We start from the raw sequence: 22,208 nt of genomic DNA on the forward strand, positions 1-22,208 counted from the left end.
AATAGATAAATATAGATGAGTTCAATGGGATTTACTCTCAGGTAAGTGTGTGATGAAGTGCTGCCTTTGTTATCCTCAGAGTTAGTGCCAGGGGATTTTTCTTTTTAAAAAGCAGTTGAACAAAAATGAAGATGAGAGGTGGGAAAGGAAACAGGCTAAATTCTTACATACAGGTAAGTGAAAATAACCAATGGGTTAGCATAAAGGGAATACTTTGTGAAGTTCATTTAAGACAGCTATGATTCTTACCTGTAAGAACTGCCACCTTACTGCATTGTTTTCAGGTCTGCGTGTGCCCTGATCCGTGGCTGTGTGGGGCATAGTGTGCCTCTTAATTCACACACGACTCGTTCTGTTGCAGTCCCTGAGTGATGCAGTCCCTTTTGAAATACATGGTTTATGAACTGCAAGTCCATTGCATTATCCTTTTGGGCTGGGCGTTCATCAATATGCAAATGATACCCAGCTCTACCTCTCTTTTAAATTAGAACTAGTGAGAGCAGTGAAGGTCCTATGTGAGCAGTGAAGGTCCTATGGAGGTGGTTGGAGGATGGATGGCAGCTAACAGATTGAGGTTGAATCCTGACAAGACAGAAGTACTGTTCTTGGGGGACATGGGGCGGGCTGGTGTGGAGGACTCCCTGGTCCTGAATGGGGTAATTGCCCCTGAAGAACCAGGTGCCCAGTCTGGGAGTCATTTTGGACTCACAGCTGTCCATGGAGGCGCAGGTCAACTCTGTGTCCAGAGCAGCTGTCTACCAGCTCCATCTGGTACACAGGCTGAGACCCTACCTGCTCGCAGTCTGTCTCACCAGAGTGGTGCATGCTCTAGTTATCTCCCGCTTGGGGTACTGCAATGCGCTCTACATGGGGCTACCTTTGAAGGTGACTTGGAAACTGCAACTAACCCAGAATGTGGTAACAAAAAAAATTCCTTCAAGTAGCACCTTAAAGACCAACTAAGTTAGTTCTTGGTATAAGGAATTTTTTTTGTTTTGACTATGGCAGACCAACACGGCTACCTATCTGTAACCAGAATGTGGTAGTTAGACTGGTGACTGGGAGTGGCTGGTGAGACCATATAACACCGGTCCTGAAAGACCTACATTGGCTCTCAGTACATTTCCAAGCACAAATCAAAGTGTTGGTGTTAACCTTGAAAGCCCTAAACGGCCTTGGCCCTGTATACCTGAAGGAGTGTCTCCACCCTCCATTGTTCAGCCCGGACACCGAGGTCCAGCGCCAAGGGCCTTCTGGCGGTTCCCTCACTGCAAGTAGGCCCCAGGCAGAGGGCCTTCTCGGTAGTGGCGCCTGCCCTGCGGAACGCCTTCCCATCAGATGTCAAGGAAATAAACAACTATCTTACTTTTAGAAGACATCTGAAGGCAGCCCTGCTTAGGGAAGTTTTTAATGTTTAATGCTGTATCATGTTTTTAGTATTTGGTTGGGAGCTGCCCAGAGTTGCTGGGGAAACCCAGCCAGATGGGCGGGGTATAAATAATTATTTTATTTTATTTTAAGTGCATTGTTAATGAATACTATTGCAGTAATGTGTGTATATGGACGCAGGTGGCGCTGTGGGTTAAAGCCTCAGTGCCTAGGACTTGCCGATCGAAAGGTCGGCGGTTCGAATCCCTGCGGTGGGGTGCGCTCCCGCAGCTCGGTCCTAGCGCCTGCCAACCTAGCAGTTCGAAAGCACCTCCGGGTGCAAGTAGATAAATAGGGACCGCTTACTAGCGGGAAGGTAAACGGCGTTTCCGTGTGCGGCTCTGGCTCGCCAGAGCAGCGATGTCACGCTGGCCACGTGACCCGGAAGTGTCTCCGGACAGCGCTGGCCCCTGGCCTCTTAAGTGAGATGGGCGCACAACCCCAGAGTCTGTCAAGACTGGCCCGTACGGGCAGGGGTACCTTTACCTTTACCTTTAATGTGTGTATCTTGCAAGACCCATCCCTTTTTGGAATACATTTTTGTTGTCATTTTGCTGGGACGTCTTATTTCTGAAAAATCTAGAAAATCTCCCTGTGTGTTTATGTCTCTCTCCCACAGACCTGGTTCCTTCCATTATGAGTAACTTGCTGAATCCAGATGCGATCTTTTCAAACAATGAAATGAGTCTCTCAGACATAGAAATCTATGGCTTTGATTATGACTACACACTTGTCTTCTATTCCAAGCATTTGCACACATTGATCTTCAATGCTGCTCGGGATCTTTTGATAAATGAACACCGGGTAAGATATTTGGGGGGGTGGAAGTACATGTTTTAAATGTATGAATACCTGTAAAAGTAGTATGCAGTAATGTTACCCCAGGAGCTTGATCTTCTGCTGTCTTCCTTTCCTAGTGCTTATTTGTCAGTGCAGATTGACTTAAAATCATAGAACTGTAGAGTTGGAAGGGACCACGAGGGTCATCTAGTCCAACCCCCTGCAGTGCAAGAATGTTTTGCCCAATGTGGGGCTCAAACACACCACCCTGTGGTTAAGGGTCTCATGCTCTACCAACTGAGCTATCCCTCACCCAGGTGTGGGCCAGGGAAGGATGTAACTACAAAGGAAGAGCATCAGAAGCTGAAAGTGAACTCTTGGTTGTAATTGCTTCTTTGCAAGCAGGGCTTGCTGAGAGTGAACCTGGCTAGGATTGGCTGCAAGGTGGCGCTCCCCATCAGGAACCCCCAAGTACAGGCAAGGGGGCTTGTTGTCGAAGCTGATTGGTGCTGTCAGCAATCCCCACTTTGTGAGTTACGTGTGGGGTTTGCTTCCAAACCTCGCCTGTTAATGGGGCTTTCCACATGCCCAAAGTTTGCCCGTGGGCATGAGATCCAGTTGTAAATCAGGTTGCCCATTTCTGAAATGCATATATTTCATGAACAAGCTTGCATACCAGCTGGTTGCTATAGTAATTAAAACGATATCCATTTACAGCTAAAATAGAGTCTTCATGCAACCCTCGCAACTCAGTCCGAAATGTTTGGTAATACAACTCCCTTGTCTTTCAGCACTACTGAATTATGTATACATAGATAGGAGTAAGATCTCTACTTAGCTTTCTCAGTATCAGTTCATGTGTGTAATCCTCTGCTTAAGGCGTGGGGAACCTAAGTCTCCGGGGCCAAATGACTCATTGTATCTGGCCCTCAGGACTCTTCCCAGTCCATACACCCTCTTGAACTGCACACCTCGCTGGTTCTGCCTCCTTGAGGGTTTTTGCCTGACTAGAAGGTATTATTGAAAGTATTCTTTGCCTAGATGGAGGATAGAGAGGAGTGTATGTGTGTAGAAACTAGCCTATAGAACGAAGGCCAAATTTACATTTGCTCTGTCCACTTTTGCCCCCTGGACGTTGCCCAGGAGGGAATGTGGCCTTTGCCTGGAAGAAGTTCCCCACCCTAATCTACTTGAATGTAAAAGCTGCAATCTCAGATGCGCTAACTTGGAAGTAAATCTCATTGAGCCAAGTGGGGATTTGCTTTTGAGTAAAGATGCGTAGGATTGGTCTGTCAGGATCCAGAACTTTCCACAAGCAAAAAAGCTAGTCGTTGCGGGGCAAAACAATGTTTCTCCTTGAGAGGGAAAGTTTATGCTGTTGGTTACTAAAAAAATAATAAATAAATCATATTTTGGGTATTGAAGACATTATAGAGCTCAGGTAGTTAGAAGGCATAAAACAGAAAGACAAACACCTTTCTGAAAGGTGGGGTCTGCCTTTTGCAATAAATAACGTCCTACATATGGTCTCTGTTGGTGATGCTGATGTGGTGGGGCATGTGCTTTGCACACAGAAGCTCCCAGGTTCATGCTCCTGCATGTGCAGGGTTGGGAAAACACCTGCCTGAAATCCTGGAGCACCACTGCCGGACAAGTGTCTCTGGCTGTTTTTGGACTACAACTCCCATCACCCCTAGCTAGCAGGACCAGTGGTAAGGGATGATGGGAATTGTAGTCCAAACAGCTGGAGACCCAAGTTTGGGAAACCTTGGCACAGACAATACTGAGTGATGGTTCAATGGTCTGACTCAGTATAAGGCAGCTTTCTGTGCTTCTATGGTATATAAGAGTAGCTCCTTTGGCACCTTTGGTGATTTGTCCTAGATCTAATAGGGAGCTCACAGAAATGAATACATTACAGTGGCACTTGGCTCAGAAGCTGAGTTTTTTCACATGCTCACTTTTACAAACAAAAGCAGCTTCTTTTTTCATTTGGTTTATGTATTAAGATTATTCATTGTAGCAATAAATAATACAATGAAGGGGAATTATAATTAACTAGAGGAGGATTAGGAGTAAAATTAAAATTTGCAGTTTCTTGAAAAGATGCTTAGGCCTCTGTAGAATCATGAAAGTCCTGTCTTGTTCCTTATCTGATTGAAAGAAGATGAGATGGGGAAATTGGCTTTTAACGCTATCTCAGTTAACATATTGCTTGCGGCACAGCACAAAATTATATTTGAGGGTAGGAGCCCTGCTGTTTATAATGTCCTCTGAGTCAAAGTTGCTTTACTGCACTGGTATAAATGCCCGTGCTTAACCCTCTCTGTGCTGCTGCATCTGATTATTCCTTTCCACTGTTTGAATTGAACTCCTGAATGAATACGTTAGACGCTTCCAATTCTGCATTTCAGTCCAAAGGTCAGTGGCTAAATATATACATCTATAAATATCCCTGCAGAAGTAAATAAGAAATTTGATCATATCTATATATCTATGGTATACAGTATTGCAATTCAGCAAAATATTGGTGGCAATGTTTACCGTATTTTTCGCTCTATAAGATGTATCTGACCATAAGACGCACCTAGTTTTAGAGGAGGAGAACAAGAAAAAAAAAATTCCCTCCCTCTCTGCGCAGCGCCTCTCCAGCAAAGCAGGAGGAGAAATGGAAGGGGCTCCCCTCTCGCTCTCCTGGCTTCAGCGAAAGCAACGCAAAGTCTCCTGAGCGCAGCGGGAGGAGCGCTCCCACTGCACTCAGGAGGCTTTGCATGGCTATCACTGAAGCCAGGAGAGCGATATCATTGCCTCCTGTTGTGGGTAGGTGTTAGTTTAAGCCATAGTTTTCTGTAAAAATGCCATGGTTGCTTTCAGTTGGAGGCTATAATTTGGCAACAGATGATCCTGACTAAGAAGTACATTCAGGTAAAATGATGCACACACACCTCTCCAAGTACATAAGAAATGCTTGAGCACTGTAAATCAAACTTTCCTAGCAAAATAATAATAAGCAGATCAATTTCCCTGAGAGTTCTGCCACTGTTGTAGTGTTTTGAAAAAAGTGTGGAAAAGATATTTGCGGGGTTCAAAGAGAACACCTTTTGTATTAGATTATACAGAATATATAGAAGTGTTGTTTTTAATTAACATGTATGATTTTCAGTTGTAGGGATGCAAAGCTAGAAATTGAAGAGGTAGCCAGGCTGAGGACAGAAGCTTTGTTTTCTGAGCACATATTCACACTGTTTGCCCTTATCAGTGTTGAACCTTCCATTGGCCATGATCTTTGCGAGTCCATGTACACCGAATTATTGTGTCCATACAAGGACTTCATCCATGAATTCAGTAGAGGGATCAGCTGGGACCCACATCCCTTGACACTAAAGTGAGGAGAAGCCCAGAACTACAGAGTTTGGGACACTGTCCTTGCACCTTCCTAAATAAGAGTTGCCAACTTTGAGGAGGGGAGGAGCCTTAAGGTTTTGTTTTGGATACGAGTCATGTAAATTTATGAGGTCACTGCAGAGCCATTGGGTTGAATCATTGTGTGAGTGGAACACCTCCCATGAGCACAATGGAACTTCTCCTTGCACCCCCCCTCCCAGATATCAGGGGGTCTTCCCCCAGCCCTCCAGAGCAGATTTTGGTGCGGTGCTGGGGGTTGCAGTGAGCGGAGGTCGTTACACTCACATACACGATCTAATTGGAGCCAAACGTTTAGCTGCTTATATTCCACTTTCTGGGGTCATACAGTAATACACCCAGAGATGACTATTTTATCTCTAAAGGCAAATGATAAACAAGTGAGGAGTTTGTCTGTTGCCATCCTTGGGAATATCCAGTTGCTCTAGAGTGTAAATCATGGATCTTTAGCTAGATTGACATTAATTTGGCCCTGGAAGGGAAGTTGCAAGGCCAGAGTCTGGGGAGGGCTTGGTCCTGATGCTGTTTCATTGGAACATAATCTTTGCATTCTGGAAATGGGTGTTGGCAAAGCACCAGGGATGAGCAGTTTGCCTAGCCCACAGCAGGTGCTTGATAAACAATGTGGGACTCAAGAGCAGGAGTGGGTGGGATGGGCAGGAGGCAGCGAAGAGCAGAAGTCCATGTTGCACGGAGTGACAAATAACTATGTTTCCCAAGGAGTGGGGGACACTACAGAGTTATAAGGCAGATTTCACTGAGCTAGGGAGTGGACATAATGAAAGCTTTGACTTCTGTGGCAGCTTTTTCTCGGAGCGATTGCAGAGATGATAAATGGGCTCTGAGAGGTCTTATCAGAAAGGGGTTTTTTAACAGGGAATTTCTTAAAAGAATTTCCCCACTTGCATAGCCCTTAGTGGGCAGGCTGATGTAAACTAGGAAAGAAGAGAGAGCTGGTTGTCTTCTCTGATTAAAGGGGAAAGATCATGTTGCTTAAATAAGTTGTGGTAAAATAGTTCCCCCCCCTCCCTTATTCTGTTAGTATCCTGCAGAAATCCGGAAGTATGACTACGATCCAAATTTTGCAATAAGAGGTCTTCATTATGATGTGCATCGGGTAGGTATACATTATTCCATTGATATCATCGTTCTGTGAGATGTATTCCCTAACGCTTGATCGAATGTTGTCCGATTTTGTATTATTGGGGAAACTTGAGTTCTGCTTCTCTGTAGCTTGTGCAACACACCTTTTGGACTTAGCTGGAAGTAAATGAAGTTTTGGCCGCAGTGGCTGTATCTTGCCCATCTATGTAGGTCCCACTTTGTTGCTCTTCTAATAAAGCCTTTGTTTAGGATATTTAACTGGAGATGCTCATTCATTGGGAAATGTGTTCTGTTTCTGCTTGTGGGCTAGGCATTGTTGGAACAGAGTTCTGGACTAGATGAGCCTTTGGCCAGATCCAGCAGAGTTCTGATATAACTCTAAATCTTGTAGTAATTATGGACAACTGTATTTGCCTGTAACTTCATCAAAATACTGCTGTGAAGCCGTGATAGGTTTCATGTAAAACCTTTCTCTTTTTTTTTAAAGGCATTATTGATGAAGATTGATGCTTTTCATTACATTCAGTTGGGAACAGTGTACAGGTAAGTCTTAACCTGCATAGATCACAGCAAAATGTTGCTGTGAGGTTGTTGCATTTTCAGGGGACTCTGAACATTCAAAGGTCTGGACATTCAAATACATGCAGTGATACGTTGCAGCAGGTGGTGCTCCTGTTTAGTCAGCCAGCCAATCGTGACAGCTTTCAGGATACTCCATCCTATTTCCCCCAATCCATTCAGAATTTCATGGCCAGGGAGCATAGTCCTCATTGGGCTGTTTTGTGGACCAAACTCCCTTCACATTCTCCCCCCCCCCCCCGGCTCAAAAAAAGGGGTTTTTAAAAATCATTATTTCTGCAAATATTTGGGGTCCCCACGATCTGGCTGAGATCTCCCTCTTGTGCCTCATTAGCGTTGTTTTGGCTACTTAAGAATTGTCTTGTGAATAATGAGTTTGCTATTACTATATAGCAGGGATGCCCAACCAGTCGACCGCAATCAACTGGTCGATTGTGGGCTCTTTTTCCTTTGCGGGAGAAAAAAAGAGCATCCGGTCTCGCCCCGTCCTCCATTCGCGCATGATCGCAAGAATGGAAGGCGGAGTTTTCTCTGTGAGGCTGAGTGATCTTTTGGTGGGCAACATTTTCCTTTTCCTTCCCCTAGAGAAAGGTCAACATTTTTTACCTGAACCCCCAAAAAGGTCAACAACTTAGACGTGAACCCCCCTCCAAAGGGGTAGGTTACTGCCAGTTTTTTTATTCTGTGAGTAGACTGCGACTGGACCCAACAGTCAGGGCTACCTTTACCTTTTAGATCACAGTCTCTTGGGAGTTGGATGTCCCTACTATATATGATGATATGAAATGTTGTGGTGTTCTCTGCTTGAAGAAATGGCTGAGTGAAATAGTCTGTTCTTTAGCTTGTGTGGTCTGGTTGGCCGACCATGTTCCACTGACTAATGTCCTTGCTTTCAGCTGCCAAATGGTACTAGAAGACTGTGCAGGACTGCATGGTATTTAGGCTTCTGCTAATGACTCATCTACTCTAGCAAGGATTTGAATATAAGGAATCATGAAAACAGAATGCAGAAGAGTGTGTGTGTGTGTAATCACCCTTTGCTTTGCACCCTGCATGTTGCAGTATTCTTGGGAAAGTTCATTTTGTCCATTGTGATTCTAATTGAAACCCATCCTTTCTAACTGAACTCATCTGGAAAAAGCTGCACAGATAGTACCTGCTTTACTTGAAACATGGCAGCCTTTGATTGTAACGCGTACTTCTGCTGTAGTTTGAAAGTCATTGAGGCTGAGCTGCGTTAAGATTAGAAATGAATTGGCTATAATCCTTTTTTTAAATACCATCTTCTAATCTGTGCTTCACGTAATAAAGTTTAAAGGAGTGGGGGCAATGCCTTCTTTTAACTTTGCCCTTGGGGCCTTAAAGAATTAGTGTCTAATTAACTTTTAGGAAAGAAATGAGAGCTTAAGATCCACAATGTGTCATTGCGGTAAAACTTAGCTTCCTTTGTTGACTTAACAAGACTGTCAGCCTGTCTTAGTTGGCAGTGCATGGTGTTCCTTGCAGAATTTGTGACATCAAATAAGGGAAGAAGTATTCATAATGGTTAAGGCTGACCCATTGCTTACGTGAGACTAGAGAAGATGTGGGTTTTCTGTGTAGAATATTGATACAGTGGTACCTTGGTTTAAGAACAGCTTAGTTTATGAACAACTTGGATTAAGATCGCTGCAAACCCGGAAGTAGATGTTTTTGGTTTGTGAATTTGCCTTGGAAGCAGAACATGTTTCGCTTCCTTTTGAGTGTGTTCCATTTGTAAATTGAGTCCTCCGCTGCTATGGGAAAGCACTTCTTGGTTTAAGAACTCTTTGGTTTAAGAACAGACTTCCGGAACAGATTAAATTCATAAACCAAGGTACCACTGTATTGCCATATGAAACCTGGTTGGCTTTGGCACTAAAGCTATTCTTGCTGTTGCCAGAGGAATGAGTGTCGTCCCGGATGAGGAAGTCATTGCCATGTACGACGGGTCCCATGTCCCCTTGGAACAAATGAGTGACTTCTATGGAAAGGTAAAAGTACAAGCCACTACATCTCTTAACTAAAAATTCCATATGATGGCATAATAGAACCACATGTTCTTATTACCATGACATATATAACGATGTCACAGTAGCTTTATTATAACTAACAGATCATTTCCTTGTCAGCTGAGAGTTCATAACTTAGGTCATCAAGTTATGGAAGCCGATGGAAAGAGTGACCTGCCTCTTTCGAACTGGCGTTTTCCTCTACTGAGATGGCTGCTGCTTTTTATTATTGTTCATGCAGAAATCAAGAGTGGAGAAACAATATTTTTAAAACCCATTGCATTGCAAGAAAGTGCATGTAGTCGAATGCTCATTCTGAAATGTGTTGCTTATCAAATTGGATGCTGCTTTCGAAATACAATGTTATGGTGCAAGCCACATCCTCCTTAACATATACAATAGATTGTTCGTGGGAATGCCAATGTAAAATAGAAACATAGAAAATTACTTGAAATGTAGCCGATTTAGGATGGCTTCGTTTTGTTTGTTTGTTTAGGGCTCATCACTATGTCATGGGTAGGTAACCTGGGATTAGGACACCTCGCCTCCCTTTAATTTTTCTCTGGCTACATCTTTAGAGGGTAGTTCAATGGAGTATCACCAAGCCAATGAGGGAATAACTAAATGGTAGTGGAGATACATATTCTGACTGGCCCAGAAATTCCAAAAATTGCCATGCATTTCAAGACTTCCATAGTTTATTTTTGTACTGAACTTTAATGCTTGTGGATATCTAGATTCCATGCATGTACTGTATTTTGTTCACTAATGTTGTGCCTGATGGTGAACAGGTTAGTTTATGCTGTCTATAAACTGATGTGGAAAAGGATCTTTTATTGTATCCTCATCAGTGTTCTGTCACTAAGCTGAAATTGTTTAAGAATTGTTTATTTTCTAGCACAGAACCTGTTTTCACAAGACACTTAAACACACACATTGCATGTTGCAAAACCATTCTCTGATGTTCTCATGTGACTCATTCCTAGCTAAAGAGGCAGTCTTGTCCTCTGTTTCCTGTAGGCTTAATGTAAGTATCAGAAACTAAAGCTTTACAAAACTGGTTTATGACATGTATGCTTGTTTGCAGAGTTCACAAGGTAACGCCATGAAGCAGTTCATGGATATCTTCTCCTTGCCTGAAATGACGCTCCTGTCTTGTGTGAATGAGTATTTTCTGAAAAACAATATAGACTATGAGCCAGTTCATCTCTACAAAGATGTAAAGGTATTGAGTTGTCCTATTTTAACAGCCACCCGTGTGACTTTTGCGCTTCTGTTTTAGAATATTTCCTCATGCTGCCAAGATGCATACGCCAATTTCCTTCTTTGCCAACTCCCACATTCCTCCAGTTCCAAATTCATTATAATGAGGAGGGTACTGCACACTATGCTAAACTATACAGCCCACAAAACAATTTATAGTCTTCTATAAATGTTCTTCTGGCTATTGGATTTAATTGGCGATGAGGTCATACTCAGTGTAGACTCTTTGAAAAAAGCAGGCTTATATGGGTCTGACTTTAGATATTGCCCAATATATATGAGAAGCTCTTTTTTGAAAAGTGTGGATTGAAGTGCAAAATTCAACTTTTCTTTTTCCTGTTGGAAACACCTGAAATCTTAAAAACTGAGGAGCGGTGGAAAGGTAGCAAGTAGGATTTCTAAGTATCAATGCCGGGATCCCTCCCCCAGCCTCCCCACATTCCATGCTTTGACTGTTCCCTGTGATTAGGAGAGTGTCCTCCGGAATGAATTAAGTACTTAACCCGAGGTACCACTGTATGTAGCTTTACTATTTGAGGAGATTTTCACGTGGGATCCTATATCAAGTGGGGTTTTTTGGGGTGGGGGCTACTGGATTGTTGTTTTTATTTTGATTATGTATTTTGTGGTTTTATATTTTGATTTTATTCTGTGAACTGTCCTGAGATATAGGGGGGTATATAGGGTATAGGGCGGTATATAAATTCAATAAACAAATATTTCCTTAGTCCTGTTTTTTTCGGCTACCCCCATTCCGAGTGTCTGGATATCTTGCACTTCCTGACACCTGCTTTTGGTAGTCTAGTAGCCAGCCAAAATACTTATTAAAGACTGTGCTCTAAGTTGGGGGTGGAAGGTGTCCCACTCACTAATATTCCATTTTCAGTTGAATAAATTTAAATTTGGAGAAAGATCTCACTGTTCATTTACATTAATTTCCTTGGCAGGACTCGATCAGAGATGTCCACATCAAAGGAATAATGTACAGTGCAATTGAAGCAGATATTGGTAAGTGTTAAGAGAGCTTTTATGAAGGAACAACTTGTTTTCCTCTTACTGTTAAATGTTTTACAGTGCTTCGTTCTAACAGATGGTGTTCTTCATGCTTTTCCAAACATCTGGTGCAGTGTGAATTGTTGAACTAACGTAGGGCAATGGTGGCAAAGCCATGGTCCCCTCCAGGTGTTGTTGGGATGCAAGTTCCATCAGCTCTGGCCAATATGGTGTGTGGTGAGGGAGGTCCAGCAACATCTGGAGGGCTACAAGTTCCACATCCATCACGTAAGGACATCTCCTCCCAAACACATATTGCTCATTCCTGTATTAGTCAGGGGTAATGGCAACTGCCTTTATCTGGACATGAACTGCAACAGGTGTTGTGGGAACCATAACTTCAGTGAGGCAAAGTGGCTGTATGTACAAGAATGTGGGCATTGTAATGGTGCGTGGCTTCTAAGAGCTTGTTTGGATGTTCCAGAAAGCCTCAAAGAAGTTATTTCAGTCACTTGTACAACATCTTTTCACACTTTTGCTGCAGAGCTTGCCTTTCAGTAATTTACACCTGCCTCACGAGGAAAAGTACAAGTTTCTGAAGGACTTGTGCATATTTCCTCGAAGGTGCCCCTGCAAGAGATGTGAATCTCTGGCTGCGGTTGTCTTTTTTTAAAAAAATTATTTTACAGATCCTGTAAGCCACCAGAGAACAGTGATCTTGAGTGACAAGAAAATGGGGTTAAAGTACAGATGTTGCCAGTTTGGATATTTCCCTGAAATTTTGAATTGGAAGTATAGAATAAGGATACGCAACTTGCCCTTGCACCAGCTTTTTGCTACTTCTGTCGTTTTCTGCCTCTTCCCTCTCCAAATCTAAGAAGAGAAACAGGGTTCAGTAAAACTGGTTGTCTGGACTCCTTGAATTTTGTAGGGATTCTATGCCTACTGCTGTTCTAAGCAAGCTAGATTGTGCTGTTTCTCCAGAGCATGCTGGCCGTAAGACCTTTTGCACCAGAGTCGTGAGTTGCATTGATTTCTGCAAGACTCTGTATTTTACTCATGATGTAGGCAGCAGCCGGAACAAATTGCCACCCCTCGAGATGCAAAGGTGGCAAACCAGGACAATTCATCAGGCTTGCACGGTAGCTAGATTTATTTAATGAGGAATATTCTTTTAGATGCTTTAGAGTTTTAAAGTCATGGTGCACGAGATGTTCCTAAAAATGTTTAGACAATTCAGAAATGTTACGCGCCTTTTAAAGGCTTCAAAATGCCAGGGTGTTTGGGAGTCTGGATTTCCAGTCTGGTGTAGCTATAAACCTTTGGTATCCAGGGATAACACATCTTCATAAATATAAGAGCTTAGGGTTTGAGTGAGGGCTTTTTCTTGGAAGTAGTTTTTTTATGCCAGGTCAAATCTTTGGAACTTTCGGCGGGTCCCCAGAAACACTTTTATGTCAACAACATTTTCCAGCAACCGTTGGCCCACAGCATATACACTATTGCCGGCCCTTCTGGGATTGTGAGAAGTGCATTCAAATTACAGGGCATGGATTTCAGATGATTAGCTCAAGCTGCAGTTTCTCTTCTTAAGAATTTTAACTTTTGCTGCTTCTTTTTAACAGAAGAGGACATTCACAGGAGTAGAGACACAAATCATGTTGCCTTCTGTGTGAAATGGGAGCCCCTTCCAAAGAAAGGCTTCTATCCTTATGTCTTAGTTCATATGGGGCATCTGTGTATGGCCAAAGGTTCCACACCCCCGATTTACCCCGTGGATTCTTGTTGCTCTTTACATTGCAAATCTTTTTACGTTGCGTTTCTCAGACAGCTTGTACTCAACCGAAAAACAGTGTAAAGGAGGGAACATGAGTAGGCTTAGAATTTACACAAGCTTGAAGACATTCCTTTGATATATACATAATATAATCTGGGGTTTTGTAACTTGTGTCTTTCTCCCCCTTCTCTCTGTAGAGAAATACATTTGTTATGCTGAGCAAACGCGTGCAGTGCTTGCAAAGCTGGCAGATCACGGCAAGAAGATGTTCCTCATCACAAACAGCCCTAGCAGTTTCGTGTAGGTGGATTTCTTCATATGTACAAAACCAAAAGTGTTTATCTAAAACAATGGGTGTCGGTAGTTGCTTTTTTTAAAAAAAAAGCAGGCTAGTCATATTTGTGTCAGTTAAAATTGGTTTGCTCTTTGCAGGGACAGAGGCATGAAGTATATCGTTGGGAAAGACTGGAGGGAACTTTTCGATGTTGTCATTGTCCAGGCTGACAAGCCAAACTTTTTCAATGACAAGAGAAGGTGAGTCCCTTCCTGTAAAAGCATCCTCTGCTTTTACATTCACTTCTTTAACAAATCTTCACCCCCATGTTCCTCAGTTATGATGATGATGATGATTAAAACCATTAACCTTTTAACCTCTTTCTCACTGTTTCCTAATACCTTTGCTGGCTCTTTCCCCTCAGCAGTGGGAGCCTTTTCTTTCCTCTGCAGACACATAGCTGGCTCTTCAGTTCCTGCTGCCTGAGGCCAGATTTGTGGTTCTGAGGCAGAGCAGGTGGACATCACTGTAGAACTTGCCAAGAGAGCCTTTCTGATTTGACAGGAATTTGGGTGGAATGGGGATATGAGTGTACATGCATGTGTGAAGCAAAGGCGACAGAGGACAGTGGTCCTGGGCACTTCTCCTTTTCCTCTCCCTCAGACCACCACTTTCGCCTCTTTCCCCCCCTTTCTCTTTCTCACACTCAGCCAGTCCATATGTCCACCCATCATGTTTTCCTGTCTTTCTCCTCCCTCACCTTCCAACCCTGTGAGCTTCTTTCTAACCATCTCCTGCATGTCCCTACACAATATGCATTGCAAGGAGCAGTGGTTGATGACATTGGTCAAACCAAAAGGCCAAGGGGCAGGGGAAGCAAGTGAGAAGGCCCCGAGTGGGCCGTAGCACTGAGGCCCACCTGAAAGTGGATGGAGGTACATGGCTGGTTACCGTCCCACCCTTTGAGAAAAGTTGCACTAGAATGTGCATTAATTTCATACTTTGGACTTCTGGTCTACTTTAAGAAGAAGTAGTAGTTAAAAACAAACAAACAAACAACGCTGCTGATGCAGGAGGCCAGGTGAATATAATGGGTGGTTAATATCCAAAAAAGGTTGAGAGTTTATCTTAAAGACTCAGGTTCCCAGTAGTGATGTATGGAAGTGAGAGCTGGACCATAAAGAAGGCCGAATAATTGATGCTTTTGATTTATGGTGCTGGAGGAGACTCTTGAGAGTCCCATGGACTGCAAGAAGATCAAACCTATCCATTCTTCAAGAAATCAGCCAAGTGCTCACTGGAAGGACAGATTGTGAAGCTGAGGCTCCAATACTTTGGCCACCTCATGAGAAGAGAAGACTCTGGAAAAGACCCTGATGCTGGGAAAGATTGAGGGCACAAGGAGAAGGGGATGACAGAGGACGAGATGGTTGGACAGTGTTCTCAAAGCTACTGACATGAGTTTGACCAAACTGCGGGAGGCAGGAGTGCCTGGTGTGCTCTGGTCCATGCGGTCATGAAGAGTCGGACACAACTAAACAACAACAACAATAAAAGCTGATGCCATCTGATTAAGAGCTGACCTCTTTGCAAATTAGGCTGCTTTATAATTTACTATGGTGACACTGTGTGACTTAAAGATGAATGGTGAGCAGCCAGGGATTCAGTGAACTAGGTTCTCTGAAGTCCTTCACTAGGGCTACTGCTGGTTTTTACCAAAAAGGTTGGTCACCCAGTTCCCTCAGTGATGATCAATATTTAAAATTGGAAGGGACTTCCAGGATTATCCACATGTAAGTTGTTGAGCCTCAACAGGATTTACTGAATGAAGACTATTCCTACTCTTCTGAAGCTGTTATTTTTTTGGGGGGTGGGGTGGGGGGTGGACAGGGATACTTTGCAGGAGAGTGTAATTTCTTCTTCTAATATTCTGGTCCGTATCTGTTTCCATTGAGTGGTGACGGCAAGTAATACTATTGGGTCATTGATCTTTGTGTACTCCATCTCTCATTTTTTAAATAGACCTTTCCGCAAGGTGAATGAGAGAGGTGTTTTGCTTTGGGACAAAATCCATCAACTGCAGAAAGGCCAGATTTACAAACAGGTATGTTTTTTGTTTGTTTAAATATTTATAACCCTCACCTTTTCACATCAAACTCTACTTTCCTGACAATCATAGTGAACATACACAAGATGCAGAGCAACCTTAAAAGGTAAAGGTAAAGGTACCCCTGCCCATACGGGCCAGTCTTGCCAGACTCTGGGGTTGTGCGCCCATCTCACTTAAGAGGCCAGGGGCCAGCGCTGTCCGAAGACACTTCCGGGTCACGTGGCCAGCGTGACATCGCTGCTCTGGCGAGCCAGAGCTGCACACGGAAACGCCGTTTACCTTCCCGCTAGAAAGCGGTCCCTATTTATCTACTTGCATCCGGAGGTGCTTTCGAACTGCTAGGTTGGCAGGCGCTGGGACCGAGCAGCGGGAGCGCACCCCGCCGCGGGGATTCGAACCGCCGACCTTTCGATCGGCAAGCCCTAGGCACTGAGGCTTTAACCCACAGCGCCACCCGCGTCCCATAGAGCAACCTTAGTCAGCAGCATTTAAAAGTGTGTGTGTGTTCATTGTCTGTATCAGCTGATTGTCAGCCCTGTGTTTCTTGACAATATTGGCATCTGCTTTTCATGTGAAAAGCAAAGATTTTACTCTTCCTCGGAGAGGGCAAGCTGCCAGCATGACAGTCACCAGGTTCTGTATATGACTCATAAATTTGTCTTTTCCTCCCTTCTCTCGTAGGGCAACTTATATGAGTTTCTAAAGCTGACTGGCTGGAGAGGCTCCAAAGTCTTGTATTTCGGCGATCACATTTATAGCGATTTAGCAGTAAGTAACTTGCTCCCCTACTTGTTTGTTTGATAAAAGCTGGTCATGTCTACAGAAACGACCTGCGTACTGTGAAAATAATTTTGTAAAACAGGGAGACTTATGAAAAAAATAGACCAATGCCAAGTTTCTGCCATAAAAGTGAGTAAAGCAATGATGGGATTACTTGTTTCTGTTTGGGGAAACATAAGCCTCTTATTGCACCTTCCACGTAGTTCTGAGTTTTATTTAATGGTTGGGAGCAAGGCTGCAGGGCACTTGGCTAAGTTTTTGGGCTGTATGAAAAGGCTAGATATGGATGGCTGTCATTTGCTGTGGGTCCAAATACAGATTGGGGCGAAGGATTGACTGGTGTTCTGAAGGACCCAGTTGCAGGGATCCCAAAGGAAGATGTATAAAACTCCAGAGTGATCAGTTCTAGTGCTTTATCATAGAGATATATCAAGAGACTTAGATACAGCAGTGCAATGCAGGATTCCTTGCCACTACACCTTGGGACACATGGCAAGCATAATGGCTTTGTCTGTGAGGGGCTAATCGTGTATGGGTTACTTCATCAAAAAGCAAGCTACGTAAGCTGGCAGCAATAACCCAGTTATAACCACCCCTGGGATAGAAGTCCATTCCCCACTCCCATCCATCGCTCGGATAAGGGTGCAGGTGACAGGCAGCCAGCATGAGAAGCCTCTCTTTTCCCAACTAGCTAAACAAAAAAAGCTAAGGCTTCCAAGCTTTAGTGCAAGCAGATAAGCGTATGAGTTCATTCTCACAGTAAATATCAATTAGTCCTGGGGTTATCATGACTACCAAGATGGCGTTTACAGGTCTTCTGGGACATTCATACCGTTTGGCTCTGCACAGTGGCCTAAAACAGGAATAATTGCAGTTCAAATGAGTTACTGTTATATTTGAGTGGAGAATTGTACTTTGCCTTTTGAGTACTTCAGATCTCTTACACTTTGCAGTGGACTCTTGTATGTGTGTGCGCACTCTCTCTCTCACACACTTCAAAACTTAACAGGACAACATCTTTCCATGTCTATAAATGTAAGCTGGCTAAAATATTACTTAATGTGTCTCAATAATGAGGCCGAAGAAGAGATAAGGACAGCTTTGCAGACTAATGCTCAGGCCAAAAATAGCAATAAATAAGATGATGAGTTAGGAATTACAAAGCAGTTTGTGCAATAGAAATTGGATTTAGGTTTGGGGATGTTCCCAGCTTTGAGAACTCCACATTTTAGCAGCTGACCATGTGTGGTGGGCCTCTATAAGAACCTCAGCACCAGACTGTTTGATATTTTTATGTGTGTTCATTTTAACTCACTTATCCACTAGGTAGTCAAGGTGATATACAGAGTGGTAGCTTTGCAGCCGCAATTGGTAAAGTCCTTGAATGTGCCTGTTATTGACACATGGATCTAGGGTCGTGCCTGTTGCAGAGAGACCTGTCATGGTTTGTGCTAAGATAGGGATTAATTGAAACATCTTGTGACTACTGCATCACAGTCATTGGGCTGACACCCAGCAGTTAAGTTATCCTTCCACCTGCCAATCACAGAAGGGGAAAGGAAAACTCCTCCATAGCTGTAAGATATGAAATCTTCTCTAATGCCCAGAAGGGCCTGATGGCATAGGAAATCTCCCTGCCAGCCCCAGCAGTTCCCAGGAATGTGACCAATGACTTGTCAGGAAGGCCCATGCCATGTGTTTCATCAGGCTACAACTAAACTACGCCTTGAAGCTTTTACATCCATTGATCGTAGAAGCGGAGCCCAGTGATCTGAGTACTTCCTTCTAATGATGGAAGAAGCTGCACACAAGCTAGTAAGGGACTTGCTGTTGCAAGTGCTGTTTTAGCACTGAGTTTTTAATTACCGAAGCCTCCCTTTTCCTGTCTGGGAAGGATGCTTATCACATCAGGGCTAACCCAAAATTGACTCTGTATACAGAGGGCTGGGAGAATTAAATGTATTTCAGAGTAACTTTAAAATAAAGCAGAGCTACTCTATTTTTTTGTTAGAGATTGTTTTGTAATAGCGAAGTATAAAAATGCCAGTCTTTCGCTGGGTTTATTTTTTAAGACAGGCTTATTCTCCTACAGTGACAGTGAAAGAGTCTGTATATCATGTGTGTAAAAATGCAATGACTGAATGCTGCTCATTTCACTTTTATCCTGCACTCTTTCATCAGCACTAGCAGATTCCAGGGTGTGTTGTGCATAATATATAGGATAAAACATCAACGTTAGAACTGAGAATAACCCTGGAGAACCACTTCCAGTCATTGTTGGCCATACTTAGCTAGATCCTTTGCATGCTTGCTCTTTGGGGATTACTTCCAAGATTGCAGAGGACTGCAGCCGGTCTTTTTTCTTCTTTTGGCCCCAGGCTCCTTACTACAACAGGAGGAGAAGTTTTCCTATCCTGTTTAAGCAGCTCAACGCAGGTTCTGTTAATATTTTACCATTTCCACATGTTACAATACTTCCCCCCTAATTGGTTTGCTTCCCTGTTCTCCTGACACAAATGTTCTTCCTGGTCAGCTGTGTGTTGTTTACCCCATGGGCTCTCTGGCCTGGCTACCTGGTATCAGATGGATTCCCTCTTAGTTTGTTCCTCTTAATTATTTGTACAGTGGCCCAGCTGATCCACTTAGCTTGTAACTGCTGCTTATGTACAGTATAAGCAAGAATTATCTTACAAATGGCCTTTAGGGTGAAAGAGTAGAAAGTACACATTGAATCGTTTTAACACTAACACTTTTGTGTCTTGTAATCCTGGCTGGCAAAATAGGATTTGACCTTAAAGCACGGCTGGCGAACAGGTGCAATTATTCCGGAGTTACGGACGGAGATTAAGATCATGAACACAGAGCAATACATTCAGACCATGACCTGGCTTCAGACTCTCACTGGATTACTGGAGCACATGCAGGTTTGTTGTGCTCATTCTAGCTGCCTCCAGCCCTTTCTACAAATTCCTCTAGGGTTTCTGGTGTTGCCAATGTAATTTAAAAATGGGCACAAGTACGTGCCATCAGAACTTAAATATAATTTCTGATGAAAAGCTGTTTTCGTGTTTAAGTCTGTTTCACCTGCTGTTTCTTATAGACACACGGACGTCTTCATACAAATATTCTTGCACTCAAAGCAATTGTATTCTTCCCCTACAACCCTGTAAAAATTCTGCGGCTTTGTTAAAAGCATTAAGTAATGGGTTTCATCAATTGGTGTCACACAGCTGACAGCAAGGCTTTCAACAGTCGGATGAGGGAAACAATTTTTGGCAATTCTTCCTCCAACTCCCAGGGTTGGGAGACCTTGCAGAGCTGGTTTAGGGGAGGCATGGGGCGCTGTCAGGTTAGTGGGTGGTGGTTGAAAACAGCTTTCCTCCCTGTTCCACTGGCAGATACAATCCCCTGCTCCTTCACAGTACATTAGCTTTGTGCTGACAAGTTAAAAAGCCACAGCTCTTATCTTGTTCACGTTTCTCCCTCTGTGTCAAATTTCTTAATGGTGTGCAGACATGATTACACTACAATATGCTCATGTCCTTTTCCTGTTAATGGGTCTGTGTTAAGAACATACAAGGTTGCCTGTTATCATTTCAGGTTCACAGGGATCCAGATTCTCAGCTGATTTTACACGAGTGGAAAAAGGAAAGGAAGGAAATGAGGTAAGCATTAACATTGGGAATGTGTTTCAAGATTTGAAAATGCAAATCCAGATACAAGCTTTTAGCAATGTACGACAGTGCCCAGTTTGCTGTGTTTTCCCATTACCTTTCTTAATAGTAGTAGATACAGCAGAGTATTCAACACCATTGTATACCAAATCTGGCTGTTGGGGAAACAGGGTTTCCTTTTTTTGTACTGTCTTGCAAAATATAATCAGGAGCATCATTTTGTGATCAAGGTTATGAAGCAATAGGTAACATGGGGAGATGGGACTCATGGATGGCTTTAATCCTCTAATTAGCTGAATATGTCCAAATGCAACCCTGCAGGCTGTTGTTGTTGGTATCCATTTTGAACCAGTGGGCACATACCGAATTTTGATTGTGCTATAGGTACCAGTCACAAAATGGCTGCCATGGGGTGTGACATAACACAGAACTAGAGAATGCACCTATTGCCGCTTCTCTCCTCCCCACAACAATCACATGCTTGCTTTGGGAAGTCGCAGGTGCCCTGACGCAATATTGTAGCACACACTTTGAGTTCTTTGTTGTCTTTTCACAAAACATTTCCACCAAATACTTCCCTTTTCTACTCCAACCACTTGAGGTGAAAAACTGGTCTAAACTTTTGCCTCGGATGTTCTTTATATGAAAGGATTATTTGTCATCTCAGGCCATCAGAACTTTAAGCATAACGGAAATAATTATTTCTCAGAACACGGACCTTGAAACTTAAGACCTTTAAAAAATATTTTTTTTAAATCTGGCAGTACTTAAAACTGGCACCAACTTAAACCCAGCATTGACTGACACTGTCAGCAGGGATAAGCAGAAGGAATGACCAAATTAATATGGGCTACAAGAGAAGTATGTGGGTCAGAGGTACAAAATCAGGACACTGGATATGTCTTCGAGGTCTTGCTGTGAATCGATGAACTTAAGCTTTTGATGTTTCTTCTTATCCCTGTAACTGTGATTCCAGGGGCCAAACTATATATGACATTGAGCCATTTGTAGTTTTCCCTGATCTTCCCACCTCCTATTTTACTTTTCTTTTCATTACGATGGGTGCTTTTAGATACTTGCACCAAATTATCTTCCTATTGGTTTCAGATACAGTGGTGCCCCGCAAGACGAATGCCTCGCAAGACGAAAAACCCGCAAGACGAAAGGGTTTTTCGGTTTTTGCGACACTTCGCTAGACGATTTTCCCTATGGGCTTGCATCGCAAGACGAAAGCCCATAGGGAAATCTCGGGGACTTTTTTTTAAATGCTGGCGGTGGGGAGCAAAGCCTTTTCCCCCCCTCCGGACTTCAGAAGAGGTCCAGGAAGGCCGGCGGGGGCGAAAGGCTTTGCTCCCCACCGCCAGCATTTTAAAAGCGGTCCGGGATAGCAGGGAAGCGCTTCCCGCTATCCCGGACGGCTTTTGAAGCCTGCCTAACCGGGGGCTTTTAAATCGCCCCGGGACTGTCCGGGGCGATTTAAAAGCCCCCGGAAGGCTTTTGAAGCCTCCCCCAGCCGCCCGGCTTCGGGGCATCATCCCGATGCCGGGCGGTGGGGCAGGAACGCCTCCCCCAGCCGCCCGGCTTCGGGGCATCGTCCCGATGCCGGGCGGTGGGGCAGGAACGCCTCCCCCCGCCGCCCGGCTTCGGGGCATCGTCCCGATGCCGGGTGGTGGGGCAGGAACACCTCCCCCCGCCGCCCGGCATCGGAACGATGTCCCGAAGCCGGGCGGCCGGGCGGGAAAGCCTCCCCCAGCCGCCCGGCTTCGGGGCATCATTCCGATGCCGGGCGGTGGGGCAGGAACGCCTCCCCCCGCCGCCCGGCTTCGGGGCATCGTCCCGATGCCGGGCGGTGGGGCAGGAACACCTCCCCCCGCCGCCCGGCATCGGAACGATGTCCCGAAGCCGGGCGGCCGGGCGGGAAAGCCTCCCCCAGCCGCCCGGCTTCGGGGCATCGTCCCGATGCCGGGCGGTGGGGCAGGAACGCCTCCCCCCG

The 22,208-nt window shown here is 44.2% G+C and overlaps 1 protein-coding gene across 2 annotated transcripts in view; it reads left to right on the forward strand.

The window, feature by feature from the left end:
- NT5DC3 (5'-nucleotidase domain containing 3) overlaps nucleotides 1-22,208 on the forward strand; it is a 36,670-nt gene that overhangs the window by 11,804 nt on the left and 2,658 nt on the right. For both annotated transcript variants that reach the window (XM_081928299.1, XM_081928300.1), the window contains exons 2-13: nucleotides 2,048-2,232; nucleotides 6,674-6,748; nucleotides 7,223-7,278; nucleotides 9,236-9,326; nucleotides 10,432-10,569; nucleotides 11,555-11,615; nucleotides 13,575-13,677; nucleotides 13,810-13,911; nucleotides 15,674-15,755; nucleotides 16,443-16,529; nucleotides 19,325-19,465; nucleotides 20,142-20,206. In XM_081928299.1, coding sequence (XP_081784425.1) covers nucleotides 2,048-2,232; nucleotides 6,674-6,748; nucleotides 7,223-7,278; nucleotides 9,236-9,326; nucleotides 10,432-10,569; nucleotides 11,555-11,615; nucleotides 13,575-13,677; nucleotides 13,810-13,911; nucleotides 15,674-15,755; nucleotides 16,443-16,529; nucleotides 19,325-19,465; nucleotides 20,142-20,206 — 1,186 coding nt within the window. The remainder of the gene's footprint in view (nucleotides 1-2,047; nucleotides 2,233-6,673; nucleotides 6,749-7,222; nucleotides 7,279-9,235; nucleotides 9,327-10,431; nucleotides 10,570-11,554; nucleotides 11,616-13,574; nucleotides 13,678-13,809; nucleotides 13,912-15,673; nucleotides 15,756-16,442; nucleotides 16,530-19,324; nucleotides 19,466-20,141; nucleotides 20,207-22,208) is intronic.

Source organism: Podarcis melisellensis, assembly GCF_964234715.1.
Source record: "Podarcis melisellensis genome assembly, chromosome: 10".
NCBI lineage: Eukaryota > Metazoa > Chordata > Lepidosauria > Squamata > Lacertidae > Podarcis > Podarcis melisellensis.